Source organism: Choloepus didactylus, chromosome 21 (assembly GCF_015220235.1).
Source record: "Choloepus didactylus isolate mChoDid1 chromosome 21, mChoDid1.pri, whole genome shotgun sequence".
Taxonomy (NCBI): Eukaryota; Metazoa; Chordata; class Mammalia; order Pilosa; family Megalonychidae; genus Choloepus; species Choloepus didactylus.
The window spans coordinates 19,612,797-19,639,506 of NC_051327.1; the positions used below are offsets into that span (position 1 = coordinate 19,612,797).

The following is a 26,710-nucleotide window of genomic DNA, read 5'->3' on the forward strand; positions in this document are numbered from 1 at the left end:
AAAGATTTAGGCTTTTGTGTAATAAGACACCACTGAAGAGTGGTGGAAGTTGACTCTCATACCCAGATCTTAGGAGTATTGATGACTTTGCTTCCAATGGTGGTCTTTTCTGGTTCGACGTGGGAAACCTTTATTCTACAACATTCTCCCCATCTCTATGCTTCGTGCCAGAACTCAGTATCTTTCCTTTGCTTTTTGTCTCAGAGCAGATTCTGTACCTCTCTCAGCCTTTTAAGATGGGGAATATTTAATATTTGGGTGAACTTCCTGAGAAGGCTGGGAGGACCTTGTTGAAACCAGCCATTATGAAACAATGGGAACAGGAAGAACAAGTCTTCACCGATGTCCTGAAAGTGCATGGGGTGGGGTGACAGAACTAGGCTTGCAGGTTGGAGATGCTGCTGGAGGGAAAGTTACAGGGTCAGGTCAGTTGTTAGCCTAGAGAGAGAGAATTGCTGAAACTTTATCTTGCTATATAATGTCAACTCCTGTAATCAGAGTTTTACCAATAATTCACCTTTGGATAGTGCTTTGTGGTAATAAAAAAATTTTTTTTTTTAACATCACTTTCACCTACGTTTTAGCATTTTAACTCCACAATGAACCTATGAGGTAAGGAGGGCAAGTATTATACAAGAAATGGAGTCTCAACCCATTGTTATTTACCTGTGTCATCCTGCTGGTTGGTTACTGTGAGAATGAGATTAAGTTTAGCTTTCACACAGGATAGGTGTGCCTTGCAGGATGGGGCAGTTAAGGAATTGGCAGAAGGTTAAAAAGACAACCTGTAATCCACAGTCACTCCCCCTGCTTCTCCACCCACTATCCAGTCAGTCCCCCTGCTTATCCGCCCACTATCTACTATCCTTACAAGGTGGAGGCTCGGGGTAGAGGTTCCCAAAATAGCCTCATAACTTGTTACCAAACTAGCCCAGACTGGGTCTAAAGAGGCCTGGGCATAACCATTATAGTCAGGGGTGGGGATTTGTTCCAACAGTTCCTAATGTTGCAAATTTGCTTAGGAAACATTTCAAATGTTTCCAATTTGCGCAGGCTGCATGTTTCAAACTTGGGCGGGCTATTTAGGCTTGTCGAATACAATGTAACCTCTGGAGTATCCAGCCACTGGAAAAACAGGGGAGGGACTTGCGGTTAGGTATAGGGAATAAATAATGCTGAGCCTATTGTTCTGCATGCCAACCCCCTTACATTTTAGTTGGTGCCCGTTCTTGCAAGATCGTGAATAAATTCTTTTCTTCTCCACAATCAGGTGAGCATTTATTCCTTTTCAGGAATAGTGCTTGTTTCTCACATTACTAATCCAGGACTGGAATCAGTGTTCTGGGCCCTTCAAAATCTTGAACTCAGAAGTTCTCAATCCTCCTTCAACTCGCTCTTTGACTCCCCTGTTTCCCAAGTCTGTAGAGTCTTTAACCCAAGCTGGAATCTGGATCCACACATGTTTAGTTTCACCTTTCTCCCTCCTCTCCCTTCACTCCACAATTCCTGTCAGTTCCCAATGCCAGGAAAACTTGCTCCACCCTAACGCTGAGGGCCAGCAAAAATTTCCAGTTTAAACACATTGGTGGGTTAGCCATCCTTCATTATCACAGAGGTCACTGTTTCAGGACTACTGAAAGAGCTCTATGATGACCCAAAGGGGACACAGGACTCTGAGAAGCCTGCATATAGAGAACCTGCAGCACAGGAAAACAGTCCTACCCTCATCTTAAAGATGTGTGGAAATGGAAGATCCCATTCACTGCTGGTGGGAGTTTTTGTTACTATTATAAAAAGGTATCTTTTTAAAATTACGTTTTTCTGTTTGTTGCTTGTTTAAGAATCGATCTTATAGCCACAACTGTTCTGAGTTGTTCTGTTTGGTTCCAATAAATTTTCTGTTCAATACAAACCTCACCAGCTGGGACTTCCATTACATGGCTGAATTAGAAGCAGTAACAAGCAGACCAAGTAGCCAACAAACAGTATCATGATCCTCAATTCAAAGAAAATCATCTGTGTTTCTGTTCTTTGAAAGTCAATGTGATGAAAACCAGTTTGCCAATGGCTAATTTACCAAGTCAACTCATTTAATTTACTTGTTTCTTCTGTTTTATTACGATGTCCAAAAATAAATAAATAAATAGATAAATCACTTTCACCTACATTTTAGCATTTTAACTCCACAGTGAGCCTATAAGGTAAGGAAGGCAAGTATTACAGAAGAAATGGAGACTAAACCACATTGTTATTTATTTGTGTCATCTTGCTGTGTTGGAGTAAACATGGACACCCTTATCTTGCCTCTGAATTTAAAGGGAAAACTTCTATTGTGTCTACATTTAAGATGATGTTTGTTGAAAATGTTTTGTAAATATCTCCTGTCAGGTTAGGGAAGTTCCCTTTTATTCCTACTGTGGCAACCCGTGGCCTGAGCAAAACAGGCCTGCAGATCTTTGGTGCACAGCAGTCTGCATGACCTAGGCAGCTAAATGTTTGACCTATTGTCTTTCTAAGCCAGTAAAGAGAAAAAGGGTAACTTGACCTTAAAATGTAACTTTATGCAAGCAGGCAGGAAGTGAGCAGCTCTTAGTCTCACAAAAAGAGCAAAATGTAATTGTTCAAGTGTTATTCTAGTCCTTCCTGCACCACCCCCCAGGTCAGAGTGACCTGTTCCTGCATCTATGCTCCCCCCACCCTTAGGAAGGCCTTTGTCTTAAGCCCTTATAAAAGGCTTTCTGCCCTTTTTGCATCGCTTGGTTGTCTTCCCTGCGAATGCGATGCCCGCCTGGCCTGAGAGAGCTGTCATGATCTCTCCACGACTTCTCACCCTGTAAGTAAGCCCTGAATAAAAGTTCATGTATCAGAAAATGCTCGTTGTCTTCTTTGGCCTCTGGACTGGCATGGCCCTCTTGGGCTGCAACACCTACTTACTAAGAGGTTTTTTTTGTTGTTGTTTGTTTTTTTAATCATAAATGAATGTTGAATATTGTCAGCTTATTTTTCTGCTTCTAAGGTACATTTTCATATATCCTAATATTTCAACATTTAAATATTTTCTAAACTTAAGTCATAGTGCTTAATATTTTATACATACACATTTGGGTTCAGTTTAATATTTTGTGATTTTTAACTTCTATGATCATTAGAGAAATGGCCTTGTAATTTCCTGTACTCATACTGCCTTTGACTAGTTTTGGCCTCATGGAATTGGTTGGGGAATATTCCCTCCCTTTTTTCCTATTCTCTTTCAGAGTGTGGACAAGACTGGAATGGAAGTTCCTTGAAAGTTTAGAAGAATTGGGGCCAGCTTCACTGTTTTTAAAAATTATAGATTTAGTCTTTTTCTTTCTTCTTGAGTTCCTTTTCTTTAAAGTTATAATTCCTGGAAATTTGTATATTTCATTCAAGTTTCAAATTTATTACCATAGAGTTGAGACTATTTATTTTTTGTATTTTGCTATTTGCATTTTTATTCATTTTTTTTAAAGGAGTTGTAGGTTTACAGAAAGATTATGCAGAAAATAGTTCCCTTATGTAGCCAGTTGCTCAGTTGGTTAGAGCACAGTCCTAACAGCACCAAGCTCTTGAGTTCAATACTATTCTTTTAATAGCCATTAAAAAAAATTTTTTTTTGAAGTGAAATTCAACGCTGTGTTGCCACCACTTCTATCCAGTTCCAAAACATCTTCATCACCTCAAACATATATCCCATACCCATTAAGCAGTTGCTCTTCATTCCCACTGCCCCAAGTTCATGGAGAATGATGGAGAGGAATCAGTATGGATATAAAAGAAAAATGTGGTAGGGTGATAACTAGAGAGAAAATAGTTGAGGGAAGATTTTTTTTTTTTTAAGCAAATGAATAAACTTGAGGCTCTTTATATTCTAAGAAGATAAAACTAGTGGAAATGGATGATTTAAACATAAAAGAAATGACAGGAGCAGTGACTCAAAGGACTCCTGAGTGGACAGGGCAAGGGGGTGGGGGGTGGAGTGGGGTGGGGAACTCCTCCTTTTCTGAAGGTGAGGCTGGGTGCAGGTGCTGACCTGAGTTTACTGGCCAAGTGGCTTGCAGTTGAGAAGTGGAGATCGCTGAGAACAATGGTGTTTGCTTTCCCCAGGAACAAAGACATGCTGCCCTCTTCTGGGAGTGTGGTCTGATTGACAGAGCTGTTTTGGCAAAGGGTGAAGGGGCTGCTGGAAATGCATAAAAGACTTGCCCAGCAGCATTTAAGACCTAGCTAGACCTGAAAATAAACTTTTAGCATCACCAGTTCAGGCACACTCCAACTAAGATAGCAGGAAACACCAAAAAAAAAAAAAAAAAAAAAAAAAAAAAAAAAAAGGCACAGGTTCCTTGCAGCTCCTTCCATCAAGAAGTGGGGACTTTTCCCTCATCCCTTGAATCTGTGCTAGCCTTTGACTTGCTGACTCCCTTCAACAAACAGAATGTGGTGTGAGTGACATGGTGCATGTCCTGAGCCTAGGCCTCAAGTGGCTTTGCAGCTTCTGCTCCAGTGCTAGGAACATTTCTGCCACCATGTGAACAAGTCCGGGCTACCCTATTGGAGATTGAGAAGCTGGACAGAGGCTCCATCCACCCCAGCTATTCCAGCTGAGGCACCAGACACTAGACCATTGCAGCTAGCTCATTCAGCCCCAGTTGCTGAGGACCACATTTGCATGACTATCACTATAAATGTTTCACTTTTACATTGGGGCAGTAGGATTTTCAATGTGGCTTCCTGTTTTTATTTCGGCCAACCTTCAGAAGAACATTCTCCGCATTTGATTAGCGCGGCCCCCAGAGGTCCCACACGGGGCTGAGCCAACCCCTGGTCCTCCCTGAGTTGCAGAGACAAGCAGAGTGACACTGGTGACGGCAGTGACAAAAGGGGCATTCTATCCTCACTGGAAAACTCGCCTTTTGGAAGGGTTGGAAGCGTCGCCACCTCCTTAGCTTGGAGAGTTCCCTGACAACGGTCCCTCCCGGTGCTAACTGGAGTAGGGCGGCCTTCTAGTCTCCGACAGAGGGTTCCCGCCGGCTGTTCCCGGACCTTTATGTCTCTGGCTGCGACGCTTCCCTGACCACCCTAAAAGGGGCCCCGTGACCAGGTACGACCACATCGGCAGCGCCTAGGACCCTCTTCCGGCTCCGCTCCTGGGCCACCGGATCCTCGCTCAGCGCCTGCCAGGAGTCCTCGTCCCCAACGCGCTCGAACACGTCGCCCGCCACCACCACGGTGCCCAGGGCCGTGCCAGCCACCACCAAGCTCACGTCCCGCTGGCCCCCATGGCCCGGTGTGGCCCACACCTCGAGCCCGGGACCCAGCCGCAGGGGGCACTCCTCATCCAGTCTGTGGGGGAGGTAGAGGCCCCCGGGGAGGCAGAAGTCGTGCGAGACCAGCAGAGCCGCCTCTGGGAACAGGCCCAGGTTCCCGATGTGATCCGAGTGCCCGTGGGTCCCCACCACCAGAGTCACGTCTCTCGGGCTCACACCCTGCCCCGCCAGGGCCCCCAGCAAAGCCTCCCGAGCCCAGGGGCCCCCAGTGTCCACGAGGATGGGGCCACAGGCCGCCTCCTCCAAGGAGGTCTTGGCTCCGCCATCCCCAGGCAGGGGCTCTCGGTGGTTGGAAGCCGCGTCCCAGGCGTGGGGCAGGACCAGGGTCACGGAGCCATCAGCGCGCACCGCGCCGTCGCCTCCCTCGGGCTCTGCGTAACCCCGCAGCAGAACCACTACGGAGTAGGGGTCTCCAGGAACCATCAGAGGGGGCTCCCCGCGCAGCGGCTCGGTCCGCACGAGGCTGCTCATGGCTGCAGGGGGTCGGGCTGTGGGGGGCAGGAAGCGCAGCTGTGAGCGGCAGTGTCTCCACGTCCTCACACACGCCCCGCTCTCACCGCCTCTTCCACGCCTCAGTTCACTTTCACCCCCACGCACTCCTAAGGTAGTATCGCCCTCACCCCCCTTGCGAAGATGGTATCTCCCAGCCGTCTCTTCCTCCTACGTTCCCGTCCCTCCCTCAGCGTCCTCAGCCCCCACCCCTCCATTCTCCCGTGGAAGGTTCCCCCACATTCCCCCCACTCTACCCTAAAGCCGCTCGCTACCTTGGGTCGAGTTTTATCGCCTCTTAGGTCTTCCTTCGGGAGGGAACAGAAATCGGAAAAGCGCGCGCGCGTGGGTGGGGGTTCTTTGTCCTCTGCGAGCCTCCGTACATCCAAATATGGTGGCCGAAGTGGCGCCACGTACAGAACCATAAATCCGGCGCGTCCCGAAACTTGCGGAGGAGAAGGGTACACAGACCTGGCCCTAAACCCAGTTCTCCGTGACCCCTACCAGCCTCTTTGGGATACGTAATTACGCTGCACCATTAGCGTCTATCAGGACGGCGGCTAACGGCAACATCCTCTCGGGGCGACCCCGTAGGGACCGGCTATAACGTGTGCGCGGCAGGGAGCAGTGAGCTGAGAGATTATTTGAAACTTTGGGCCCAGTTGATATTTTAAAAAAGAAAAAAAAGTTTAATAGCGATATAGAAAATTTGGCACCTGTGAAATTATATGGTGGGTCCTCGGTGAGATTAATATGAAGTAGTCCAAGTATCTACCCTGCCTAGTTTATCAGCGTCGTTCCCATCCCCATCTATTGTCCCCTTATTGATCACAGTTTGCTGCACGCAGCCTCCTGGAAGTAGACGGTGTGATTAGGTTGTAGAAGATGTCCACTCTGGCTTCTTCCTTGCAAAGGTCTAAAACTAAGCCCTAAAGTGGCAAAGTGATGGTCCCAGGGCCCATAGCCCCAAAGCCACCACTCACCTCTGGGAGTAGTAGAGGTAAAGGGGAGTGCCTTTGATACTGTCACCACACACATCTTCCTGTTAAGGGACTGGATGGCAGGCAGAGGGCTTGTCTGTTGGAGCAGAACTTCAACCTGCTTCTCCCATCTTCTTCCCATAGCTATGCCATGCGGCACCACCAGGATGCTATCTGGGACCAGATGGAAGAGAATAGCTACAAGCTCTGGAGTGGAGTCACTCACACACAGACATACACCCTTAAAGCTATGGGGCAGCTGTCAGAGAGCTCAGATGTCAGAGTGTTCTCCATGACCCCTGCCTCTCCTGGGAGCTCAAAGGCAAGCTTCAAAGGTCCTCTGGGTCATGCTTGGGGTGGCCTGGTGTATTTGTCTCTTCTTCCTCTTCCTCCTCCTCCTCTTCCTCCTCCTGCTCTTCCTCCCCTTCTGTCTTTTCTTGTCCATCTGTGATCCTCTCATTCTCCTTCCCTGTCCAGGTTTCCTGTAGACATGCTAGATTGGGTGAGAGAAGACAATTTAGATAGATATTGGTTCTGGGAGTAAGGAAGACTTTGGGCAGGCAGGAAAGGGGCCCCAACCCACACACTTACCAGTTTCTGCAGCTGGGAGCACATGGCCTTCACAGAGAAAACGCTGTAGAGGCTGTTCCTGGTGGTGGAAGTACCAGTCTCCCACGACATCTTCAAACTCTTCCAGCATGGTCTCACACTGGTCAAAAGGAAGCAAGGGCCAGAAAGCTGTCTGCTCTACTGGGTTTTGGAAACCCTCTTCTCTGCTCTCTACTCCTTGTCTCCCCTTCCCCACCTGACTGACCTTGGCAGCAGCCTGGAGGTTAAGCTTTGTTTACTAGATGTGTGATCGTCCTTCATGCAACAAATGTTTACTAGTATCTACTCTGTGCCACGTAGGTTACATATTAAACTTGGAGTCTCAGTTTCTTGCCTGTAAAATGGGAAATGGTAATAGTACTCTCCCCATCAGGTTGCTTGTGGTCCTGATTTGGGCACATGCCAATGCACTCAATAAGCAGTAGTGGTATTATTAGTCTCTGTTACCACTTCTTGATAGGCTCCAGGGCCCATACCAATTGATGGCACAGTCCTCACTCTTACCGCTTCTGCTCCCCTCTCCCTGTGCAGAGGTGGACATTCCCTCCAGTCAAATCCCAGAACCCAGCTCCCCTCTCAGGTTCCTTTGCAATGTAGTATCCTATCCTACCTGCTTCTTGAGGAATGTGACTTCCACGCTGGGCTCGTCCCATAGCTCCAGAGGGATCCCCAGATCCACCTTCACCCCCTTCTGCACCAGGCCTTTCAGGGTTGCCATGGTCTGACTCTGACCCTGAGAGATGAGGAATTGAGGATTAGCCCAGCCCACTGCCCGCCTCTTCCTTCCCCTTCCCCACCACATCAGCTTTGTCAACTAGTGGAGAATCGGGTAAGTTGCATGAGGGAGAAATGTGGGAGTCTGATGAGGAGGAGGGTATATTCTGGAGCTGGGGGAAGTTGGGCAGACATCTTGAGGACTTCCAGGAATACAGGTCACTGTTTCTGAGAAATGGCATCCCCCATCATTGCTGCCTTGCGAAGAGTCTGACCTTGGCATATCTCAGGGAGCCCTTGCGCTCAGCGTGAACACTGTAATCCAGGATCCGCTCACATAAATTCTCCAAGGCCTCTTCTAGCCTTGTCTCCCTGTGGAAAGAAGGGAAACAAAGACTTCCTAGATGCAGTAGGAGTTCCCAGGCTCTTTCAGGGCTTGGACGGTGGAGGGGCACCAAGAAAGACTCACGAAACGCTGTAAGGGACATGTCTCTTCCTCTTGCCCGTGTCCAGCACCTGCCCCAACTCCAGCACCTCTCGAGACCTGCCAGTGCGACTCAGCTCCTCCTGTAGCTCCAGGCTCAGCAGCTTACAGACTGGGGGAGGAGAGAGAGGTCCAAGGGGTTGTGAAAGACAAACACACATCGTCAACACATTCTGTAGATGACCAAAGGCAGCACAGCACGATGGTTGTAAGTGCAGGCTCTGGAGCCAGACTGACTGGGTGGGAATTCAGTCTTGCCTACTAGTTGCTGTGTGGCAATCTCACTGTGCCTCTGTTTCTTCACCTCTAAAATAGAGATAATACAAGTACTTTATACTAATGTGGTGAGGATTAAATAAGTCAATACATGTAAAGATCCTAGAATAGTGCCTGGCACAGAATGAGCCCTCTGTAAGTGTTTGCTGTTATTCTGCAGTTATTTATTGAGCTCCTGTATGCACACAAGCAATATAAAGAGGAATAACTCATGATACCTATCTCTGTGATGCTGCCAGTGTTGCTGCAGAAAGACAAACGGATGATGGCAGTATGGTGTGGTGAGCCCTACACTAAGGGTTCAGACCAAGAGATATACTCTCATTATAAAATGCAAAATTTGTTCAGTGGTCATTTACTGACTTCCTACTAGCCTGTAGTGTCCTTAAGGGTGAAGTCTGCTCCACCACTGTCTTTTCAGTACCTACCACCTGGCACCTGGTGGGTTCCAAGAAAGGGAATGGCCTAGACAGAAGTGACAAGTAAATAAACACCAGAGTGAGTGACAAAAATGCCTAAAATGTGCTAGGCACTGTGCTAGGACCTGGAGAAATAAAAACACATCCCATTCTCTCGAGCTAGTGGGAGATGACAGATAAGAAGGCTTCCACGGGAGGTGACATTTAAACTGGGTTTTGAAGAATGGATCGGAGCTTGCCAGATACAGAAGGGAGAGGGTTACTCCAGGCAAGGAAAGGAGTAATGTGCTGAAGCAAGGGGCACTTTGGGGATGGGGTGGAGGGATGGAAATGTAAGAAAGGTTGGGAGCAAACAACAAAGAGACTTACGGGCTATGCTAAAAACATTGGTTGTATTCTGATCACAGTAAGATGCCTATGGAGGTGGAGAAGCATGGGGGGACAGAAGCGAAAGGAGAAGAGAGCTGAGGACCAAGGCCTGAGGGACACTAATATTTAAATTAAAATATTTAAATATTTTAAATATTAAATGCACTTAAATGGGGAAGTGAGAAAAAGGATCCCGAGAAGAAATTGAAGTCAGGGAGGCAACAAACTAGGGAAACAAGGAAGACACTCAATTCTCCAGCTCTAGAGTGTCTCTGCCCAGCATGGTCCACACTAATGCAGCCACAGAAGATGGTGCTTGCTGTCAAGTCCGTACAGTACACACCCTCTGCAAAGCCTCACAGTGATGGGGAACCTCCCAGCAGTGCAGCATCCTCATACCTTTGTTTATGAGCTTCAAGGGCAGAGTTACTTCCCTCCAAACTCCCTCAGGGGTGGGCACAGGCCTGTAATTTAGGAGCGTCTCTGCAGGGGTGAGGTAGAGGATGTCCACAAAGTATGAGCCTCAGACCCCACTCCTGCAGGTCCTCCAGACTTAGGGCTGTGACATGGGGGAAACAAACACACACCAACTGAAGATGCTCAGTGGAGTGGGCAGTCCCGGGCCGATAGTTCCTGAACTACAATTCCCACAAGCTATCGGACCCCAAGTCAGCGGGATAAGTGGGCTCCCTCTGGTTGGCTCGTGGGAACTGTAGTGCCATAGTTTGGGGGAAGCGCTATGCATTCCCTTCCTTGGCCACATTCGAATTCTGCCAAGTTCCACAAGAACCTCCCTCTGGCTCCCACCCATCACTGTCCATTTGGTCGTGTCAGTTCTTGTTTTAACACCTCTGCAGGCCTCTTACTGTGATCAGAAAGCAGACATCGATTTCAGTGGAGCATACAAGCGTCTCTGCCCCAACCTTTCTTACCTTTCCATCTTCACTCCCTCAACCCAAATGTGCCTCACCCGAGGGAGGCGGGGCAGGGGGCTGCGGATAGGGGCTGCTCCCTTTAGATACCTTCGCATTTGCTGGGCAAGCGTTCTGTATCATCGTCCTCTTCCTTCGGCGTCCCAGCCCAAGCCTCGAACACGGCCAAAATGAGAAGCAACGTTCCCAACAGCACAGGTCCCATGACAAAAACGCGGTCCCCAAACGACCACCTCCCTACCCTCAAACCAGCTCCAGCAAGGCAGCGGGCCCTTTAAATTCACAAGCCGTCGGCGGCACCCTTAAATCCAGCCTGGTACCGGAAGCGCGTGCGCAGTGCCAACCCGAAAGGGGGCGGGGCCTCAGGCTCTCTGTGTCTCCTCCTCAATTTTGTGGCGCCAGCTGAAGGTCCTGGCTGGAGAGTAGTGAAGAAATAAATTGCAGTAACTGGGACAGAAGAGCGCGCTCTCTACATATGGATATGAAAGCAGTATTTTTTAATATCATTTAATGCTTTGCGCCTAGGGAACTTATTCCGGCTCTGGAAAAGGCTCGTGCACTGCTCTCCATCTCTGCCAGGACCTGCTCCCCATAGGGGGCGGGTCCAATATGGCGCCCGGCGCCGGGTGAGCGGCGCAATGGCACCGGTGAGAGTCTGCTCCTGCGCTGGGCGCTTGGCTGGCGGGGACGGGTCTGAGTGATACCGGGGACGAGACCCCTTGATGGTCTCCTGTGGGGACCTGGAAGAGGACGGTTGGTTGTGTGTCCGTGCGCGTGGGGCTCCCGTGCGTGTGTTTGCATTGGAGGGATGTTGGAAGCAAGGGAGTGAGTTCGCTGAGCCCTTACTAGCGCGGTACGCATTGCCTGGGGGACTTCCCTCGGCATCTCTGCTGGGAAAATTCCTACACCAGCCACCTTGAAGAGCTTCGGGGCTCCCGAACCTGTAGCGTATCTTAGGAGCCTTTATTGGACGCCTGCTGTCTACGGGTCCCAGTGCGGGAGTAGCTAGAAGACAGATACGTAGTCATTCTGCAGTAGGACGAGTTCTGGAAAGGACTAGATCCTGGGGACGACGGCGGGGGAATGTTCCGTTCTGCAGGGGAATGGAGCGACTTCACCTAGGGGCAGTCAGTACCGGGGGATGTCGAAGGATTAGTAGTTCAGCAGGGAACCGGGGCAGGACCGCACCTTTATACCTGCCGCCGGCACGGAGCGTGTGTTGAATAGATGTGGTCCCTATAGGTAAGACTTATAAAAGTGGAAAAGGAGCCCTGGGATGATAGAAGAACCAAATTCTCCCGCCGCTTCCATCTTCCCAGCCCTCCAGCACGCCCCTTCCCGCTGTTGACGTTAATCTTCCTAAAGCGCAGCTCCAAGCATGCCCCCTTACTTTTGACCACAGAATAGGTTACAAGCTTGGGCCTGCATCTTATTCATCTTAGAAATAGCGGTAACAGATATTTATTGAACAGACATGGTATATACAAATATCTCTAAGCTTTACAATTCATTTATTCAACAATATCTAAGTGTCTCTCTTGCCTCAAGCACTGTTCTGTGCTCTTCGGAATACATCAGTGAACATAATAAAATCCCTTCCTCGTGGTTGGGGAGGGGCTGGGGGGACCATGGTGGTGATAAACAATAAGAAATAATATCATACATTAGAAGATGTTAAATGCTATGGGGAAAAAGATAAGTAGAGCAGAATGAGGGTAGGGCACAGTATTAAATATGGTGGTCAGGAAAAGCAGCAAAGTGGACATCTGGGGAAGAACATTCCAGGCAGAGAGAACAGAGCAAAAGCTATAAATAGCAATAGCATGCCGGCAGGTTCAAAGAACAGCAAGGAGGACAGTGTGGCAGGCTTAAGATAGAAGAGGGAGGAGTCAGAAAAAGATGGTGGCATAGAGAGGAGTGGAAGTTAGTTAGTCCCCCTGGAGCAACTAATGGACAACCAGGAACAACTAGCAAATGATCTGGAATAACTGCTGGGGGACAATCATGAATGTCCACACATCATATACCAGCCTGGACTGGGAGAAATACCTGAGATCGCAGCATGAAATCTGTAAGTAAAAACCGTGGCTCCAAGCTGGGAGCCCCTCCCCACACAGCCGGAACTGCAAAGCCTCACTGTGCTACTGAGCAGTACTCTCTGAACAAGCAAATGTACCTCAGCCCAGACCTGACTCGGGTTTTAATTAACAAACGTGGACTGCTCAATACAAGCTACGAATCCCCAACAAGCAGATAGGCTTTTGGTGATGACTGACCTTGGAGAGCCGGAGGACCTCTCTGGGAGGGAGGGGGAGCCCAAAGGACCAGGTGCTGTCTCTGGCCGACAGGTGAAACTGAGGGTGGCCACAGACTGGCCCTAAAGGGCTCCCTGTCCCTTTTTCAGCTCAGTGGAGAAAGCCTCAGCAATTTTCAGTGCTCTGACCCAAACAAGGGTGGAGATAGCAAAGTCAGAGAGACTATTCAAATGCAAATGATCTCTCCCTAGGGGGTATATCTTCCCTAAGAGAAAGAAGGTGGTGCCAAGCTCTACTGCCGGCCTTCCATTCAGAACCAGACCCTAGAGCCTGGGGGAAAACAGCCATAGGCCACACCACCTTACACCAGTCGGGAGTGACAGGCTGACAGGTGCCACCTGCAGAAAAGCACAGGGTCTTGAGGCCTCACAGGGTGTGTCAATCTTCTAAAACACACCCTCAGAGAAACCTGGTGCTGTTGCCTCCTGCTGATATCTGACCCTGCTCTGGTCTGGGAAAACCTGATTGGGGTAACCAAGGAAACCAGATGCCTAGACAACAGAAAACTACAGCCTTCACTAAGAAAAATGAAGTTATGGCCCAGTCAAAGGAACAAACTGACACTTCAACTGAGATACAGGAATTGAAACAACTAGTGCTAAATCAATTCAAAAAGCTTAGGGAAGATATGGCAAGAGATGAAGCATTTAATGAAATCACTGGGCAAACAGAGGGTAGAAATCGAAAGTTCAAAAAAAACAACTGGCAGAATCTATGGAAATGAAAGGCACAACACAAGAGATGAAAAATACAATGGAGGCATACATCAGCAGATCTCAAGAGGCAGAAGAAAACACTCAGGAACTGGAGAACAAGATACCTGAAAGCCTACACACAAAAGAACAGATAAGGAAAAGAATGGAAAAATATGAGCAACATTTCAGGGAATTGAATGACAACATGAAATGCATGAATGTACGTGTCATAGGTGTCCCAGAAGGAGAAGAGAAGGGAAAGGGGTAGAAGGAAATGATCAATGAAAATTTCCCATCTCTTATGAAAGACATAAAATTACTGATCCAAGAAGTGCAGAATACCCCAAACAGAATAGATCTGAATAGGCTTATATCAAGACACGTAATAATCAGATTATCAAACATCAAAGACAAAGAGAGCATCCTGAAAGCAGCAAGAGAAAAGCAATCCATCACATACAAAGGAAGCTTGGTAAGACTATGTGTGGATTTCTTAGTAGAAACCATAGAGGTAAGAAGGAAGTGGGGTGATATATTTAAGATACTGAAGGAGAAAAACTGCCAACCAAGAATCCTATATCCAGAAAAACTGTCCTTCAAATATGAGGGAGAGCTTAAAATATTCTCTGACAAATGGACAATGACAGTTTGTGAACAAGATACCTGCTCTACAGGAAATACTAAAGGGAGCACTACAGACAGATCGGAAAAGACAGGAGTGAGAGGTTTGGAACACAATTTTGAGTGATAGTAGCATAGCAATGTAAGTACACTGAACAAAGATGACTGTGAGTATGGTTGAAAGAGGAATACAATCAATGACAACTAGAGACTATGATTAATAGAAACATTGTATTATGCTTCCTTTAATGTAACAAAGGCAATATACCAAAGTTAAATGCATATAAGAGGGAGACATGAAAGAGAGGTATGGGACTTCTTGGCATTGGTGAGGTTGTCTGACTCTTTATTCTACTTTAGTTTAATGCTATCTTTCCTTTTGTTGCTTCCTAGCTGCCATGTCTTTATTTTTCTTTCTTTTTTCTTTTTCTTTTGTCTCTCTACCTTCTTTGACTCTTCCTCCTACTCTGTGGAAGAAATGGAGATGTCCTTATATAGATAGTGGTAATGGTGGTGAATACATAAATATGTGACTATACAGGGAACCATCAATTGTTTACTTAGGACGGAATGTATGTTGTGTGAACAAAAGTGTCTTATAAAATGGATTGGTGAAGAAACCTTGAGGGCACTATATTGAGTGAAGTAAGACAGAGACATAAGGACAAATATTGCAGGGTCTCACTGATGTGAACTAATTATAATATGTAAACACATAGACATGAAATATAAGTTTCCAGGATATAGAACAAGACTAAAGAATGGGGAGCGGTTGCTTATTATGAGCAGAATGTTCAACTACGGTGAACTTAAATGCTTAGAAGTGGATAGAGGTGATGGTAGCATGTTGTGAGAATAACTAACAGTGCTGAATGGTCTGTGAATGGTGGAAAGGGGAAGTTCAGAGTCATGTATGTCACCAGAAGGAAAGTTGGAGGTTAAAAGATGGGAATGTATGAGACTGTGAATCTTGTGGTGGACAATGTCCGTGATTAACTGTACAAATATTAGAAATCTCTTTCATGAATTAGAACAAATGTATGACACTGTAACTAAAAGTTAATAATAGAGGGGCATATAGGAAAAAATTTTTACTACAGTTAGTAGTATTTTAACGTTCTTTCATCAACAATAACAAATGTACTATACTAATACTATGAATCAATAATGGGGGGGTGGTTAGGGATATGGGAGGATTTGAGTTTCCTTTTTTTTTTTTTTTTTTTTGCCTTTGTTTCTTTTCTGGAGTAATGAAAATGTTCTAAAAACTAAAAAAAAAATTGTGATAGATGCACAGCTGTATACCATGGGCAATTGATTGTACACTTTGGATCTTTGGATAATTGTATGGTATGTGAACAATCTCAATTAAAAAAAAAAAAAAGATAGAAGAAGGAAGGTGTCTGAGTTTCCCAGCTGCTAAAACAAATACCATATAGTGGGTTGGCCGAACAACAGGAATTTATTGGCTCATGGTTTCAGAGGCAAGAAGGCTTTGCTTCCTCCCGGGGTGTGTAGCTTCTAGCTGGCCAGCATTCTTTGGGGTTCCTTTGCTTTTCCATGGCAAAACATATGGCAGTGTCATTTTCTTTTTCATCCAGGTCCCACTGACTTACAGCTTCTGGCTGCTCCCGTGGCTTCTTCTATGTCCAATTTCCTTTGCTTATAAGGACTTCAGCCATATTGAATTAAGGCCGACCCCCATTCAGCATGGTTATACCTTAACTAATAATGTCTTCAAAGATCCTATTTGCAAATGGGTTCAAATCCACAAGACCATGGGTTGGGACCTGAACATGCTTTTTGTGGGTGACATGATTCAATCCCCACCATGGGGGAAAGCAAGTCAGAGATGTAATGGGGAGGGACCAAACCCTCAAGGACCTTGTAGGCCATTAGGAGGGTTTTGGATCTTACTCTAAGCCAAATGGGGAGCTATGATAGGGTTTGAGCAGAAAACTGACATGATCTGATTTACATTTTAACAATTCCTTTGGCTACTGTGTTAGGAATGGATGTAGGGAGGCAAGAGTGGGAGCAGGGAGACTTTGTTAGGCTGTTGATGTTATCCAAGAGTGGGAGTGGAGGAACCAGTTTGGATTACCCAATAGATTCAGTGTGAGAGATCAGATAAAGAGTGAGCACTGGATAGCTAAAATTGCTTAACAATGAGGGAAGCTGAGGCTGGAACAGATAGATAGGAGGACGAACAGGAGTTCCATTTTAGTGGTGATTTTGAGCGGGCAGTTGGATATTCAAGTCTGAAGTTAGGGAGAGCCATCTAGGCTGGGTACATAAATTTGTCTGCCATCAGCCTATAAAAGATATTTACTTTTAGTAGTTGAGATGACTAAGGAAGTCAGTGTAGCTAGAGAAGACAACCAAAGGCCAAGCCCAGGACCCTCCGACATTACGAAGATGGGGAGAAGAGGAAAAACTGGCAAAATAAACAGAAGACATGGCCAGCGAGGTAGAAGGAAAACAAAGAGAAGGTGAGAGGCAGCTGAGTAAAGAAAATGTTTCAGAAGAAGGTGGTCACCCATGTTATATACTGCTGAGAAGTCAAATAAGATGAGTACAGGAGAGGATCTTGGATTTGGCAATGTGCCGTCACTGGTGACCTTAATGAATGGTTTCAGGAACATAAATGGGGGCAACGGCCCCCTTGGAGTAGGTTTAAAGAGACGGAGAGGAGAGGAATTTGAAACAGAGAGTTAAGACAACTCTTAGAAGGAGTTCTGTTGCAAGAAGGAACAACAACAACAAAAAAATACAGGGTATAGCTGGTACAGAAAGTGGGATCAAGAAAAGATTTCATGTTTTTTTTAAGATAAGATGGGAGAAATAACAGCATTTTATAGGTGATGGGAAAGATCGGGAAGATTGAGAAATTAATGACAATGGTGACAGGTGCAGCTAGATGAGGGAAATGCTGGAGCAGTGCTTGAGGTGGCAAGGGCCAAAATCAGTTCTACAGAGACAGGTGCGAAGGAGGAGTGTGTGGGTGCAGTTGTTGGTAGATGGGTAGACAGTGAAGGCTCTCTTCTGATGGCTGAGAGTGAGGATGGAGAAAGGTGCTGGAGATTTAAGGAGAGCAAAAGGGTGTGTCGCATAGGAGAATGAGTACACTAGAGAAGTGTAATATCAGTCTGGCAGCCTTATGGGCCCATTGGATGTTGACAGTCGTGAATTTCAAGTAAGTCTCTCATCACGTCCATGTGTATGGACATGTAGGCTCAGAGCGGACAGTTATATTTAACCACTACTGTATTTCTGTTAAGAATGGGTAGGGGAGATGAAGGTATACGCTTAACAATCTTAAAGCAAAGGCCTCATCCACACTTTATAGATGAGGAAAACAAAGCTGGGAGAATTTAATTTGTCCAAATAACACAGATAGGTAGTGGTAGAGCCGGGATTTAAATCAGGTTGTGTTCATTCTACTCTACCTCATTTGTACAGTGTCTGCCTTATAATTACACCTCAGTCAACTGGATTGGATTGGATTCCTACCTTTTTCTGTTGCAACTCAGTCCGGACTCACATGGGGATAGACAGAAGACACCCCCTAGTTCCTTCTCTGCTCCATCTCCATTGGCCCTGCTTTGTGGTGGCCTCTCCTGATTGGACAGTCCTTCTTCATTGGGTCTCACAGTTCTTTTTATCTCTTCTGCTTGCCCCATCCCCCTACCAGGTTCTCCATCTTTCTGCTCTGGGGCATCACCGTTAGGGGGAGGGAAGGAGGAACTCCAGAATGGCTGAGGAGAAGAAGCTGAAGCTCAGCAACACTGTACTGCCCTCTGAGTCGATGAAGGTGGTAGCCGAATCGATGGGCATTGCTCAGATTCAGGAGGAGACCTGCCAGCTGCTGACAGACGAGGTCAGCTACCGCATCAAGGAGATTGCACAGGTAAGCTGGCCCCTCTGCCCAGCCCTGCCTTGTGTCAAGGATGTTCCCCAGCTCCTCTTCCTCCTCCAGGTCTTGGGCTGACATCTCTTCTCACATCTCTAGGATGCCTTGAAGTTCATGCACATGGGGAAGCGGCAGAAGCTCACCACCAGTGACATTGACTACGCGCTGAAGCTAAAGAACGTCGAGGTGATTGGGACATACAGAAAGGGGCAGGAGGACTGAGATGGGAGCAGGGTGGTGACAGCCATCCCACAGACACTGCCTTTGCCCTCAGCCCTGCCTCTACAGGCTTCCTTCTCATCCCTGTATCTCTCTCTCCTGATGTAGCCACTGTATGGCTTCCATGCCCAGGAGTTCATTCCGTTCCGTTTTGCTTCTGGCGGGGGCCGGGAGCTTTACTTCTACGAAGAGAAGGAAGTTGACTTGAGTGACATCATCAATACCCCTCTGCCCCGGGTGCCCCTGGACGTCTGCCTCAAAGGTTGGGGAAAGGGAGAGTGGGGTGGCAGGGAAGCAGGAGAGGAGGAGCAAAGCATACAAGTGTGAGATCCCTGGTGAGTTAGCTGCAGGCAGGGGGAACAGAAACTAAAACCCAGTGGGGAGTGGCTCGCAGGTGTCCCTCTAAAAGCAACTCAACTGTACACCTTCCTTCTCCAGCTCATTGGCTGAGCATTGAAGGCTGCCAGCCAGCTATTCCAGAGAATCCTCCCCCAGGTAACCTCCATGCCCAGAACCCACCCCCCTCTGTCTCTCTTGCCCTTCTTCCTTCACATCTCCTGCCATCCTTGTCGCTCCTGATGCAATTTCTGCCCCATCAGCTCCCAAGGAGCAGCAGAAGGCTGAGGCTACGGAACCCCTGAAGTCAGCAAAGCCTGGCCAGGAGGAAGATGGGCCCCTGAAAGGCAAAGGGCAGGGGGCTGCCCCGGCCGACAGCAAAGGTCAGTACTGCTAGGCCACGCCTCTCCAGACTCCTACCCCAACACCAGATGGGCATTTGTGAGGTGGGTGAGTTAGGGGCCGAGGGTGAAAGCTCAGGGAAGAGAGCATGAGAAAGGATCGAGACGCATAAAAGGGAGCCAGGTCTCCTTAGGAGGGGAAGTGGAGGCTTGAGGTTTGTCTGGTACCAAGACCTCTTCCGGAGCTCTTTTTTCCTAACTCGCCTTCCCGATTCACACAGGGAAAGAGAAGAAGGCACCCCCCTTGCTGGAGGGTGGCCCTTTGCGAGTGAAACCCCGCAGTATCCACGAGCTGTCTGTGGAGCAGCAGCTCTACTACAAGGAGATCACGGAAGCCTGTGTGGGGTCGTGTGAGGCCAAGAGAGCGGTGAGGGCCCCACCTGCCTGCCTCTCACCCTGGGGCTCCTCTTTGAGGCCTCGCGAATTCCTCCCTGTACCCCCTTCCCTCCCACAGGAAGCTCTGCAGAGCATTGCCACAGACCCGGGACTCTACCAGATGCTGCCTCGGTTCAGCACCTTCATCTCGGAGGGGGTGAGAAGACTCTGGAAGCCCAGGACCTAGGACGAGGTTTTGAGGAGAGAGGAGCTGGCAGGTGCAGCCTCCCGGAAGGGCCTCACTGCCCCTCTGCTCTCCCTCCCTCAGGTCCGGGTGAACGTGGTGCAGAACAACCTGGCCCTGCTCATCTACCTGATGCGCATGGTGAAGGCACTGATGGATAACCCGACGCTGTACCTAGAAAAATACGTGAGTGGTCCTGCCCACCCGCCTCTCTTCCCAGGGCTTGGGGACCAGGCTGCCACCAACAGGAAGCCAGTCGTCACGACCAGCTGACTCGCCGCTCCTCCCTCAGGTGCACGAGCTGATTCCAGCTGTGATGACCTGCATAGTGAGCAGACAGCTGTGCCTGCGACCAGATGTGGACAATCACTGGGCACTCCGGGACTTCGCTGCCCGCCTGGTGGCCCAGATCTGCAAGCATTTCAGCACCACCACGAACAACATCCAGTCTCGGATCACCAAGACCTTCACCAAGGTGAGCAGAGAATGGAGCACGTGGGTGTAAACTGGCCTCCATCACTATCCCAGGGTTGTCAGCAGAACCAGTGGTCAGTCAGGTGTGGCTGGAGGGAAATGACACTGGAAACAACGGGCCCAGGGAAGGGACTGGAATTGCGGATGGTCTAGAGGACGTCAGCTTTATCTGTAACATCTTAATGATTTACAAGGAAAGTGGGCTTAGGAGACACTTGGGTCCTTAACCATTGGCCTTTTCCAGACCCCTTTGCCTGACTTCATTTTTCCTTCCTCACACAGAGCTGGGTGGACGAGAAGACTCCATGGACAACTCGTTACGGCTCAATCGCAGGCCTTGCGGAGCTGGGACATGATGTTAGGCCCCAGTGGGGAATAACTGGGGGATTGGGGGGGGCAGTCATGAGGTTACAGAGGACACCCCCCCCCCTGGATCCTGACCCTGTGGTGATCCCAAGGCCGTGGGTGCCCCTCTTTCCTCTCTTAACAGGTGATTAAGACTCTGCTCCTGCCACGGCTGCAGCAGGAGGGGGAGCGGATCCGCAACGTCCTGGACGGCCCGGTGCTGAGCACCATTGACCGCATTGGAGCCGACCACGTGCAGAGCCTCCTCCTGGTGAGCCAAGCCCCACCCCACCTGCCCCTTGCCCCACCCATCCCTCCACACACATGCTGAGTATTTAGTAAACATAGTGTGTTCTACTCAAACCCTCCCATCTTTTGTCTCGTTTATTCAGCGCATACCTCAAAGGCCAGTACTGTTTTGCAGATGGGGAAACTGAGGCACAGGGGGGTTAAGTAAGAAATAAGGAGCCTGGACTCACAGCAGGTGACTTCTAGACAGCACTGTGCCCTGATGCTTCCACATCACTCTAGGCCCGTTTTGTGCAGGGCAGACTCTGTACAGGCCATCTCCTTAGGTCACCTGTGTGCTTCGCAGATTCTCCACGCACAGTGGTGGGGCCTGTGAGCACTCCTTCCACACACAGGCCACCAGCAGGACTCACGGCAGTAACGGGAATCACCCCTTCCCCGTCACTCTTCTGAGAGCTGCAGCCCTCCTTCTACCTGCCTTTTCTTGGCCTCTCTTCAGAAACACTGTGCCCCAGTTCTGGCAAAGCTGCGCCCCCCGCCCGACAACCAGGATGCCTATCGGACAGAATTTGGGTCCCTTGGGCCTCTCCTCTGCTCCCACGTGGTCAAGGCCCGGGCGCAGGCTGCTCTGCAGGCTCAGCAGGTCAACAGGACCACACTGACCATCACCCAGGTCAGTACCGGGGGGAGGGGGGAGCCAAGTGGGAAAGAAGATGAGAGGAAATGAAAAAACACTGGGGCAGGACAGAACTGTGGTTCTCACTAGGACTCACAAACGGAAACACGCATGCTCAGACAAGCACTTTTATTTTCAAATCCAAGGCCCTCCGACTCTCAGCCCTGGGGGAATCCAGGCTTCCTTAAGAGTGCGACACCCCAACCCCAGACAGGAACCAGAGGAGCAGTGAGAGGAGCCCAGCTGCTTCTTCTAGGCCCTTCTTTTCTGGATGTTGACAACCTTGCTTCTTCTCCCTGCAGCCCCGGCCCACGCTGACTCTCTCCCAGGCCCCACAGCCTGGCCCTCGCACCCCTGGCCTGCTAAAGGTCCCTGGCTCCATTGCACTGCCCGTCCAGACGCTGGTGTCTTCAAGGGCTGCTGCTCCTCCTCAGCCCTCCCCTCCTCCAACCAAGTTTATTGTAATGTCATCATCCTCCAGTGCCTCATCCACCCAACAGGTACGTGGAAGGTGTGGGGTGAGGGATCTGGGTCACCTCAGAGCACCCCAGGAGGCCCCAAAGACAGAGATGGAAGGGGCCCTTCATGGGGTGCTATGGGGCCATCGCCGCTCGGCCTGACAAGGCCCCTGAGCTGGCAGCAGTCTGGGATGTCGGCTCTGAGCCCGCTCTGGGGAATGGTCCTCCGGTGGGAGGACTCAAGGCCCTGCCTTTTCTTTCTCCTCCCAGGTCCTATCCCTCAGTACCTCAGCCCCAGGCTCAGGCTCTACCACCACCTCTCCTGTCACCACCACGGTCCCCAGTGTGCAGCCCATCGTCAAGCTGGTCTCCACGGCCACAACTGCACCACCCAGCACCGCGCCCTCTGGGCCAGGCAGTGTCCAGAAGTACATCGTGGTCTCTCTTCCCCCTACAGGGGATGGCAAAGGAGGCCCCACCTCCCACCCTTCTCCAGTTCCTCCTCCCTCATCATCCCCTTCCCCCCTTGGGGGCAGTGCCCTCTGTGGGGGAAAACAGGAAGCTGGGGATAGCCCCCCTCCAGCCCCAGGGACTCCAAAGGCTAATAGCTCCCAGCCCCCAGGGTCTGGCTCCCCACAGCCTGCTCCCTGATGCTGTCACTCATTTGTTGACCATCTTCTACAGACTCCTACACAGACACACCCAGACGCACGCTGAGTGGAAAGAAGTAGTAGCTTACTTCCTCCACTTTCCTTTCTTTTTAGATATTGTACAGCCAGTTCCTCAGAATAAAAATTTGGTTTGTAAGTTCTGGTACACCTCAATCTTTCCCATGTTAGACCCCATAAGGCTTGAGCCCATCAAGCCCTCCTGACCTCTCAGGCCCCAGGACTCTTCCAGTTCAGCTCCACAGCCACAAGCCCGGAGCCTGGACCACTGCCTGCGTCCTCATCTGGGGATCCTCAGATCCGAATGACGTAGGCATCGCTGTGGCTCAGGTGCCGCACCCACTTGTGGGGGTTGGTGTTGCCACAAGGCCTGAAGGAAAGCCGGAGGAAGCGCACCTGGAGGCCGGAGCAGGTGTGCCGGGGAAGCTCGAAGGAGAGGCTTGCAGGGCCCAGCCCCAGAGGAGGATTTGGGGTCGAGGAGGGCCCATGGCCAGGAGGCCCGGAGAGGCCTGGGACATCCATCTGTGAGGAGAGAGGCAGGAGAAGGTTGCTGACAGGCGGGAGGGGAGGGGGCGGCGAGCCCAGAGGCCAGGACTGAGCACACTGCAGGAGCAACCCAGCTGCTGCGTGAGGAGGGTAGTCGGGGCTGGAAATGGAGGCTGGAAGAGAGGCTGCTCAAGAACGAAGAGCAGATACCTGGAAAAGGCCTGAGAGCTGAGAGCCTCCTTGGACGCGAGGGAGGACCCAGCGAAGGGCTCCCTCCCCCAGCTCTGCCTTCTGCTCCGGGCTGCTCAGCTCCTGAGACAGGCTGGGGTTTGGAAAGGAAAGGGGCTGGGCTCAGCCTCTGCCTTCCCGGGAGGGCAAGCCAGTTGTACCCTCTTCCCCCAGCACCAGTCTGCCCTCCACCCGGCTCCCCGTAGCGTGCACACACTAACCTGACCACCCCTCGGGGCAGGGGAAGGTGCAGCCTGACGTTGAGCGCTTGGCTGTGAAGAAGAAATGAATAAAGTCAGCCCCAAGAAGGTAGAGACAGCTTGTCCCCATCCTTCTTTTAATGTCACACCTGGTCATCAGCACAGGTGCCAACCCCTTCCCCTTCCCAAACTGTAGGAGCCTCTAATTGAATTGGATTTTGAGGCTGGTGGAAGGAGGACGAGGTGATGAGTATCCTGAACTGTCTCCCATTCCACGTAGCTGCATTAGCCCTGGCAGCCCGAACCCTTACCTCTTTGCAGGTAGGTCACACCGTAACTTCAGATAAACCTGCAGCCTGCGTGAAACAGCAAAACAGCACTATTTGGGACACATCCTACTGGCACCTCACCATTCTGCACCCAGGGCTTCCATGCATGGCTGTGTAGGTTGTGGGTAGTGCCCCAAGGAAGAGAAAGAAGACGCTGAGATCCAGCCCAATTTTGCTAGCCAAGCCTCGCATCTGTGGGGCTGAGTCCACCTGCGAGGGGTGCCCTCTGCTGACCTGCACTCCCTTACCACCATCTCTCCGTAATAAGACTTGGGGACATACATGTATTGGCTTGGGTTCCAGAGAAGTTCTAAAACAGGGGAAATGGGCTTACCTGCCTGAGCCTCGGTCCAACTGCACAGACGGAAAGAGCCGGAAGGGAAGAGGGGAAGGAAGGTCATCTGAGAGTTGGTACCGCATCACAGTCAGCTGAAACCAGACAGGAGGGGTCAGTTTGGGCTCCTCGCACCTGAACAGCCTCCCTTCCCACAGTGGACGGAATATACTGGGTCACCAGTCCTGACCTCGCCCTGAGGTGGCTGCAGACGCAGGATTCGATGAGACTCAAACTCATCCAGATTCACAGAACTATGAAATGAGACCTCATCAACCCGAATTCCTGGCCCATAACCTGGAAAGAAAGAAAGACCCCTCTCTTAACCTACTTTTGGAGAGGAAAAGGGAGGGGGGTTCCATCTCTCTGACCCAAATGCCCTTGCCTGGGCCTGGTCTAAGCTAATCCAACTTCTATGAGATCTTTGGCAGTGACTTATGCCTAACAGAGAAAGACCCATTCTCTCCTCACCTCTCAGTTCTGACTTCCCCACACAAAATTCCTCTGTCAAGCCGATGCGCAACTCTGTCAGAGGAGAGAAAACTGGAAAAGTCACCAAACACCCACAAGTGCCTCCAAGAACCTGTCCCACCCAGGCCTGGGGCTAGTCTGCAGACATCTCACCGGAGCCGCTGGGAAGAAAGCTCTTGAGTCGGAGCTCCCCCTGCACATCCACCTTCAGTAATGAGCCCTGCGAGGGGCAGGGAGGTTAATGCTCAGAACCGTGACCTCCCCTGTAAGTCTCCCAACTTCCATCTGTCCTCAGCTCTGCGACTCAGGGCCCAGACTTACATTAGATGCTATCAGTACAGACAATCTTTCGACCACATCCAAAAAAACTTCATTCTTCTGACTCTGAGGAAGAGAGATTTGGGTGGTTGGAGGTTGAACAGCCTGTGTTCTAAGATGGACACGGAGATAGGACTGGGCAGATAATGCTAAGGATGAGGGAAGGGAAGGGAAGGGCAAGATGCTCAGATCTAGGGGAGGTGCAAAGATATGCCTGGATCTAGGTCTCTGCTTTCCAGAAAACAAACAGAGGGTCTGACCCTGTCAATCCCTCTTTCACCTGGTCAGAGCGACTGGTCAGGACTGGGCGGCTGGCTGCACTGCTGGGAGCCACCTTGCTCTGTTGTGTTTCGGCTCCAAACTGTAAAGCACCCAAAGCAATTATTCCTCTGCTCTGATGCTCCCAGCCAGCCCTCCTTCTCTCTCCCCTGTCCTCCTCCTCTCCCCTCTACTGACCAAGCCGACGCTGCTGAGGTCAAAGAGGCTGAAGGGCTTGCTGACCACGGCTTCTGTCTGGATGAAGTTCCTCAGTATCTCCGTGGAGGTGGTCTGTACGTAGCCATAGTCCTGTTAGCGAAGGAAGGAGTTGCGGGTGGTCAGTGGAGGAAAAGGGTGAGAAAAGAGTAGACTTGGCCTCCCAACAACAGGCTTCCACGGGTAGAAGAGTGGATCTATCCTCAAGGGAACAGCAACCAAGTGAGGGAAACCCTTGGCCTTACCAGCACTTCATCCAGAAGCTCATAGACCAGAGCCACGTTGCGGGAGATGGTCCCCTCGCTGAGGGAGCCACAGTAGTCGCCCAGGAGAGTGGCTAACCTGGGGAAACAAAAGGAGAGTGCATCTTCTCCTCTTCTCAGATCCCCACTCCCGGCCTGGCCCAGCCCTCCTCACCGGGAAAGCAGCTCTAGGAGGCTGAAGGGAGAAATGTTTTCTGAAGTCGTGGCCACCAAATAGAGGCCGCTGTGTCTGATGTGAATAAAATGACGGTCATCCTGGTGCTGAGACAGAGGCGGGAAAAGAGTTTTGGGAAAAGAGTTGTGGAGGTGAAGAGCCGACAAACTGACTTCATATCCTGATTCCCCTACTTATGAGCAGTGTGACTTTGGTGATACATAAAACCCCCCAAGCCCCAGCTTCTCCTGTGTACACGGGGTTAATACCCGAGACATGTAAGGACCTGTGCCTGGTACATTGCTAGCGCTCATTAAACGTTCATTAGCATCATCTGAGTTTCAAGGAAACAGCCCTGGAAGGAAGGAGCAGGCGCCCACCCGGCCCCCAGGCAAGGCCCGCGGGTGGTTACCATGACAACCGGGGACTCGTCTCCAGGCAGTCCCGTCAGCTTCCGGTAGAAGAGCTCAGCCACATCCCGGCCGCCACTGTCCCCGCGGACTGAGCGGGTGGAAGCGCAGTTAAGGGGCCGACGAGGCAGGCGGCCCCTGAGGCACTACGTCCCCCTCCCCGGCCCCTCCGCCCCGCCCCGCGGGTCAAGGATACAGTCTTTGTAGATGAGCGGGTCCCCCTTGGAGGACAGAATGAAGAACTGGGAAATCATGGCCGTTCTGGAGAGTAAACAAGAGTACAGCGAAACTTGGGCCTGCCCCGCCCTGCGGCCGCGGAACAAAAGGACGCCTGAGAGCCCTTTCCGAGCTCAGCCCCACAGCCAGCTCTCACCGCGGCAAACCCAGCGCCCGCCCCGCCCCGCCTCGTCCCCGGGCTGCCCGCTTGTCACTCAGCGCGGGCTGGTCCATTGATTGGCCGAGGTTGCGGGCGGCCGGGAGGGACGCTGTCCGCTCCG

At 50.2% G+C, this 26,710-nt stretch overlaps 4 protein-coding genes across 6 annotated transcripts; 1 reads left to right on the forward strand and 3 right to left on the reverse strand.

The window, feature by feature from the left end:
* Positions 1 to 4,355: 4,355 nt before the first annotated feature.
* Positions 4,356 to 6,149, reverse strand: MBLAC1 (metallo-beta-lactamase domain containing 1). The gene is made up of 2 exons (XM_037814906.1): positions 6,110 to 6,149; positions 4,356 to 5,833 (listed from the first exon to the last, which is right to left on the reverse strand). Exon 2 carries the CDS (start codon positions 5,814 to 5,816, stop codon positions 5,064 to 5,066), a length of 753 nt encoding a protein of 250 aa, XP_037670834.1. The 5' UTR covers positions 5,817 to 5,833; positions 6,110 to 6,149; the 3' UTR covers positions 4,356 to 5,063.
* Positions 6,150 to 6,496: 347 nt separating this feature from the next.
* CNPY4 (canopy FGF signaling regulator 4) lies at positions 6,497 to 10,931 on the reverse strand. Its single transcript, XM_037814907.1, has 6 exons — positions 10,708 to 10,931; positions 8,607 to 8,733; positions 8,413 to 8,509; positions 8,034 to 8,156; positions 7,406 to 7,523; positions 6,497 to 7,307 (listed from the first exon to the last, which is right to left on the reverse strand). The coding sequence occupies exons 1-6, from the start codon at positions 10,820 to 10,822 to the stop codon at positions 7,144 to 7,146; spliced, it is 744 nt and encodes a 247-aa protein (XP_037670835.1). The 5' UTR covers positions 10,823 to 10,931; the 3' UTR covers positions 6,497 to 7,143.
* Positions 10,932 to 11,118: 187 nt separating this feature from the next.
* TAF6 (TATA-box binding protein associated factor 6) lies at positions 11,119 to 22,685 on the forward strand. 3 transcript variants are annotated; one of them, XM_037814843.1, is made up of 15 exons: positions 11,119 to 11,264; positions 17,943 to 18,158; positions 18,261 to 18,347; positions 18,489 to 18,642; positions 18,819 to 18,875; positions 18,980 to 19,099; positions 19,339 to 19,484; positions 19,572 to 19,649; positions 19,761 to 19,862; positions 19,969 to 20,151; positions 20,433 to 20,507; positions 20,641 to 20,766; positions 21,244 to 21,417; positions 21,723 to 21,920; positions 22,149 to 22,529. In XM_037814843.1, exons 2-15 carry the CDS (start codon positions 18,003 to 18,005, stop codon positions 22,527 to 22,529), a joined length of 2,037 nt encoding a protein of 678 aa, XP_037670771.1. In that variant the 5' UTR covers positions 11,119 to 11,264; positions 17,943 to 18,002. The 3 variants fall into 3 exon arrangements, with proteins under 3 accessions (XP_037670771.1, XP_037670772.1, XP_037670773.1); XM_037814844.1 differs by lacking the exon at positions 11,119 to 11,264 and adding an exon at positions 11,348 to 11,370; XM_037814845.1 differs by lacking the exon at positions 11,119 to 11,264 and having other exon boundaries at positions 18,003 to 18,158; positions 22,149 to 22,685.
* On the reverse strand, positions 21,535 to 26,614 carry AP4M1 (adaptor related protein complex 4 subunit mu 1). Its single transcript, XM_037814869.1, has 15 exons — positions 26,410 to 26,614; positions 26,216 to 26,304; positions 25,804 to 25,910; positions 25,632 to 25,728; positions 25,369 to 25,479; positions 25,193 to 25,273; positions 24,916 to 24,978; positions 24,748 to 24,814; positions 24,595 to 24,648; positions 24,314 to 24,420; positions 24,124 to 24,218; positions 23,772 to 23,816; positions 23,482 to 23,532; positions 23,243 to 23,354; positions 21,535 to 23,068 (listed from the first exon to the last, which is right to left on the reverse strand). The coding sequence occupies exons 1-15, from the start codon at positions 26,465 to 26,467 to the stop codon at positions 22,841 to 22,843; spliced, it is 1,365 nt and encodes a 454-aa protein (XP_037670797.1). The 5' UTR covers positions 26,468 to 26,614; the 3' UTR covers positions 21,535 to 22,840.
* Between the last annotated feature and the right edge of the window lie 96 nt (positions 26,615 to 26,710).

Bases quoted from the DNA above. Each gene is read 5' to 3' on its own strand.
- MBLAC1 (XM_037814906.1), bottom strand. From the start codon at position 5,816: ATGAGCAGCCTCGTGCGGACCGAGCCGCTGCGCGGGGAGCCCCCTCTG.
- CNPY4 (XM_037814907.1), bottom strand. From the start codon at position 10,822: ATGGGACCTGTGCTGTTGGGAACGTTGCTTCTCATTTTGGCCGTGTTC. The intron at 8,510-8,606 runs GTGAGTCTTTCT...TTCTTTCCACAG, and splicing joins CATGTCCCTTACAGCGTTTC to GGAGACAAGGCTAGAAGAGG. The intron at 7,308-7,405 runs GTAAGTGTGTGG...CACCCAATCTAG, and splicing joins GCTCCCAGCTGCAGAAACTG to CATGTCTACAGGAAACCTGG.
- TAF6 (XM_037814843.1), top strand. From the start codon at position 18,003: ATGGCTGAGGAGAAGAAGCTGAAGCTCAGCAACACTGTACTGCCCTCT. The intron at 20,767-21,243 runs GTGAGCCAAGCC...GCCTCTCTTCAG, and splicing joins ACGTGCAGAGCCTCCTCCTG to AAACACTGTGCCCCAGTTCT. The intron at 21,418-21,722 runs GTCAGTACCGGG...TTCTCCCTGCAG, and splicing joins CCACACTGACCATCACCCAG to CCCCGGCCCACGCTGACTCT.
- AP4M1 (XM_037814869.1), bottom strand. From the start codon at position 26,467: ATGATTTCCCAGTTCTTCATTCTGTCCTCCAAGGGGGACCCGCTCATC. The intron at 26,305-26,409 runs GTATCCTTGACC...CCACCCGCTCAG, and splicing joins CCCGCTCATCTACAAAGACT to TCCGCGGGGACAGTGGCGGC. The intron at 23,069-23,242 runs GTATCTGCTCTT...CTCTCCTCACAG, and splicing joins AGCTCTCAGGCCTTTTCCAG to ATGGATGTCCCAGGCCTCTC.